This window comes from Zingiber officinale, chromosome 6B, assembly GCF_018446385.1.
Source record: "Zingiber officinale cultivar Zhangliang chromosome 6B, Zo_v1.1, whole genome shotgun sequence".
Lineage (NCBI taxonomy): Eukaryota > Viridiplantae > Streptophyta > Magnoliopsida > Zingiberales > Zingiberaceae > Zingiber > Zingiber officinale.
The window spans coordinates 127,806,226-127,810,742 of NC_055996.1; the positions used below are offsets into that span (position 1 = coordinate 127,806,226).

The 4,517-nt window shown below is 49.1% G+C and overlaps 1 protein-coding gene across 5 annotated transcripts; it reads right to left on the bottom strand.

The window, feature by feature from the left end:
* Positions 1-446: 446 nt before the first annotated feature.
* Positions 447-4,161, bottom strand: LOC121989446 (zinc finger CCCH domain-containing protein 53-like). 5 transcript variants are annotated; one of them, XM_042543514.1, is made up of 9 exons: positions 3,511-4,161; positions 2,397-3,413; positions 2,181-2,327; positions 1,893-2,078; positions 1,718-1,812; positions 1,355-1,642; positions 1,151-1,265; positions 878-1,039; positions 447-815 (listed from the first exon to the last, which is right to left on the bottom strand). In XM_042543514.1, the coding sequence occupies exons 2-9, from the start codon at positions 3,395-3,397 to the stop codon at positions 785-787; spliced, it is 2,025 nt and encodes a 674-aa protein (XP_042399448.1). In that variant the 5' UTR covers positions 3,398-3,413; positions 3,511-4,161; the 3' UTR covers positions 447-784. The 5 variants fall into 5 exon arrangements, with proteins under 5 accessions (XP_042399448.1, XP_042399450.1, XP_042399447.1 ...); XM_042543516.1 differs by having other exon boundaries at positions 447-806; positions 3,506-4,161; XM_042543513.1 differs by having other exon boundaries at positions 3,501-4,161.
* Positions 4,162-4,517: the final 356 nt, after the last annotated feature.

Consider the following 4,517-nt stretch of genomic DNA (forward strand, 5'->3'; position numbering starts at 1 on the left):
ACAATTATTGAAAAGTTGCTCAAAGTGAGAAAATGGATGGAGTTCTCGATATGGAACAGACAACGGATGAGTAGAAAGCACGTGAGTGCACATGCAAGCGGAGAACAGTGCACTAATGGAATCTGTGCTCGTGTTTCTGCACTTCTCGGAAAGAGCACAGAGAGTCCATAAAAGCAGATGAACTTGTTTCTTTATTTATTTTCAGATCATTTCTGCTTCAAGATCGTGTTGACTGCGAACGTGGATTCTGACACAGTGCGAAGATTACACCAAGATCACCTTCCATTATTGTATGCATCCATTGCTTATAGGGAAGCCAAAACAATTATGTCGACCCATGCAGACTTAGCACATCAATTATTTTGTTTCTCGCTTTAAAAGTTTTATATTTATATTAATCAAGTCCCATCACAGTCGCATCATAACACCCACTGTCACTGTTTGCATTAGAAGAAAGAAGATTTATAAATATCTGAACGTTTCTACATCTATATGTTCGTCACAATTAGAAATGACACAGAAGTGACAACCCTGCAGCTTTTTTCATGCTCGGCTATTCAGAAATCTCTCTGATATGTCTGTCCTGTCCTTTTTCTCCTCTGTTTGGTGTTTGTGATGAGCAGCTATAGCGCAATTAGTAGACTATTAAGGTGTAAGTAGTATTCTAATTGAAAAGCAGCTAGTAATGGATATGTGGTATGGCTGATTGTTTGTTCAGAGCTCTGTGGCAGTTTAGAGGCAGTGAAAGAACACTTGAAGAAGTCTGAAGAGAGCTTGCTTAGCTCTACATCCCCATAGCTCCATGACTGGATAACCTAGCAATTTCATAGCAGATTCAAACTTTATTCGAAGTGTATAGGAGGAGGACTGTGTATACCTTGGCATTGCTAATACACACGATTTGTATGAGGCCATCTCAAAGGTTGATGAGGGTGGCACGGTTGCCGCAGCATGTGAGAAAGCATCGACCTCCAGTACTGCAATTGACGACTTGGTGGGCGAAGCAAAAGGGCTATCGGGCAAGTTGTGCTCCGCAGCACTGCGTCCATGTTAATTTTGCAGACAAACAAACGAACAAATGGGATCAAAATTCATTCTTTATGAACACAGTCGAAAAAAACTGGCCATGGCTGTAGCCTGTAGAGTATACCTTTCATGGGAATCACTATCTTGATTGGGATTAACCTCATCAACAGATTCCTTCTTGTTGCTAGAGTTGACCGCCTTCGAGAAGCCATTGGAAGTGTTCATGTTCTGCTCTGCACCTAAAATGCAAGAGGTAATAATACTTCAGCATCTGAAGAAGTAACAAAAGTAATGTGTAATAATAGTTCACTTAGCTTGCATAGCTCACCTGCAATTGGAGAGTGTTCTTGGCTACTGCTACTGCTGCTACTACCTTTGCTACTTGAATCGGCTGTAGGTATAGTTATAAATGGGGCTGATATGGTGGGAGGGTTGATGATAGAGGCTGGAGCAGTCGAGGAGGAGAGACTACGATTCTTGAGGTCGAGGAGCTGGAGATTCATCAGTCTTCTTGCTTGCAGCTCAATGGCCCGCTGCAGCTCCAGAGCTTGCTGTTGCTCCTCGAGCTTCCTCCGCAGCAGCTCCTGGCTGCCATTGTTGTACAACATCCTCGCTCCTGCCATTTCATCGAGATCAAGTGTCAACTAATCGCAACAGGGAAGAAGGCAGAACCAACAGTCTGAAGCCTAACCCAGCGGTTGAAGGTCATAAGGATCTGCTCTAGATTCCAGACCAGTGGGAGTTGTGCAGCCGGAAAATTCCCCCCTTTCATTCAGTTGCTGCTTCCTGGACGAAGTAGACCATCAGAACGAAACATTCTTGAAATACGGAAACAATGTGCAGTTGAGGAGAGGGAGGAAGAGTGCCTGCACTTGTCAAGGGCTTTGCCTTTCTCCTTGTAAGGCTTGACGAGAACTCTAGCGTCGCAGACAAAATGAGGATTTCCTTTGGCCAAGATCACCTTGACGGTTTCAGGGTAGATGAAGGTTACAAAACCAAACATTCTCTTTTGCTGATATGGGATCCTCACATCCTGTACTGGCCCGTAGATGCTTTCGGATTTCGACAGCATAAATTGCAACAGATTAGGATCATAGAAATCCTGGCACTGAGCAACAAATCAATCTGCATTTATAGATTTGATAAGGAGAAACCTGAAGTAGTTGGAGACATCTTCTTCAGTAAAAGTGCTATCTGCGGGGAACGTTAAATAGATCTGTCTCGAGCCTGGATTGGCCATCCCTGCAATATCGCTTCTTTCCATCCTTGATCGCAGCAGAGCTGCGGCCGCCGCCGCTCTGCTGAAAGCCACGAAGTATATATATCGTTTCTTTTGTTCAAATTGCATGAAATTGGGGAAAAGTTGCTACCTTTGGCTGTCATTTTGCTGCTGGAGCAAGAAGTCGAGAGATTTGGTCGTCGACGAGGGTGAAGACGGCAGCGAACCCAACGGCGAGTACGGGAAGGCGGACGCTGTGAGCTGCGATGGGCGGCCAATCCTCTGGCTCATCGACCGCAGAAGCAGCAACTGGCGCTGATGCTCCGCTGCGGCGATGGACTCCTCCGGCAAGCCGTGTAGGAAGCGGCACTCGGGGCCGTCTTTGCAGTAACCTTTCGCGAAGTAGAGGCAGGGCTTCCAACCGAAGCCCCCAGCCGCAGCATCGGAACGGAGAAGGAGGTCGGCGGAGGACCAGCTACGACGATGGTGGTTTCCGTTGGTCCCCCATCCGAACCTGCAAGGAAACAGCGAACTGTCGCTCCCGCTGCTAGGACTACGGCCAAACACGTCGGGGTAGAAGAGATCGTCTCCGACGCCGCGAGGGCTGCGGCATAAAACATCGGGATAAAAGAGATCGCCTCCATCGCCAGCAGATTTGGGGCCAATAGGGACGGGATGCTCGGGATTAGGACTAGTGGCACTGTCGCTGAGGAAGGAGAGCTGATCTTGAAGTTGGAACTCTTCCATGAACGGCTTACCGGCGCCGTTGGGACTGAGGATCTCTTCGGTGCCCTGCAGCTCATCCAGGCCTCTACCTGAGCATGAGAATCCGGAAGGCGGAAGGAACGAGGTAGGCGAAGAGACGCCGCCGAGGGAGGAGAAGCGGGAGGATGAGTTCTGGCGCGCAAGGAGGCTAAAAGGGGACGGGGTTGTAGGAGCAGAGGTTGCGAGCGGCGAGCCGGGGAGGCCGAGGTCACTGCGGGCCTTGAGGACGACGGACTGAAGGAGCGCATCGGGACCGAAGGCGAGGCGGATCATCTCCTTGTCACCTTGCTCCTGGATCAAGATGTAGCCCATGATCTTGGCCGCGTTCTCCGCGTCCAAGCTCTGTATCCTCGCCAACACCACCCGCGTCGCCTCGTACACGTCCATTGAACCACCCGCTCACCTTCAAAGCCTCTCGCTCGTCTCAGAACAGCAAAGAAGCAGTAAAAGCGCAGGCTTTTCGAAAAACACAGAGAGAGGAAAAGCTCACAGAACTGAACTCAGTTGACTACTAACGGAGCAAAACTCTCCGGCAGCGACGCAACCGTCGCCTGCTGCTCCTCCCGGCGCAGGCAAGTCTCGGCGTTGATTCCCCTGCTGCAGTGACGCCTCTGTCCTCTGCTTTTAACTTCAAAATTTCAACTTTTTTTGTTTTTTTACTCCTGGGGAAAAGAGCATGTAAATTGATAGAGCGCTGGATCTGGATCTGCTCAAATAGAGCGGCACGTTCCTCCCTCCCAAGCCTATACCACCACCTGAACTCTCTCAATCTCGCCTTTATTATCCCCACACATAATTTTTTTTTAAAAAAAACTTGTCTCAGTGCTGCTAAATTCCCTGTTCCCCAAGCCATCATTTTGGCTTCTGGCCTCCACCATCGCTCACTTTATTGCCGCTTTTATGGTGCTCAACACCGGCTGCCTTGGCAACGCAAATCCACCACCATCATCATCTTAATTATTACCACTGCGCGAGACGCAATCTGACTGTCCCAGCCGGGCACAAACACAACGCAGCAGCTAAAATCCTTGCAGTATGCAAAAACGATGGGGCTGATGGAGGCGCTTGCGGTGAGTCAACATTGCCTTGATTTGGACATCATGTCATGCCCCTCATGCGACCCCAAACCACCCATGCAGAGGCCAGCCATCCAGCGCTGCTCGTGTTGTTTCTTTCTTTTATAACGTCGGACAACTTTTCTCTGTGCAAAAAGATGCACAAAGCGCCGGGTGACTTTGTGGGGGTGAGGTCTGTATGCGCGTGCAGCAGCAGTTTGTTTTTTTTTTTTTTCAAAGTTTACTGGGTCTGAGTTACCGGGCGTGCACAGTGCACAATACATGTGGGCGATACATGCTACTGATGCTGAGCTGCTGATGCTGCAGTTGGGTTTGGAGCTTTGCTTATCGCTTTACTTCGTCTATTTTCTGCTTTGCTAGCTGCATGCATGATGACGGGCGCTCTGAGGGGGCTTCACATGGCGAGTTCTGTGAGTGGTGGTGGCCAGTGA

What these genes read in the sequence shown, in the direction of transcription:
- LOC121989446 (XM_042543514.1), bottom strand. Translation starts at nt 3,397, where the DNA reads ATGGACGTGTACGAGGCGACGCGGGTGGTGTTGGCGAGGATACAGAGC. An exon ending in GATGTCTCCAACTACTTCAG is followed by an intron (nt 2,079 to 2,180) that starts GTTTCTCCTTAT and finishes GAAATCCGAAAG; the next exon opens with CATCTACGGGCCAGTACAGG. An exon ending in AAAGCCCTTGACAAGTGCAG is followed by an intron (nt 1,813 to 1,892) that starts GCACTCTTCCTC and finishes TACTTCGTCCAG; the next exon opens with GAAGCAGCAACTGAATGAAA.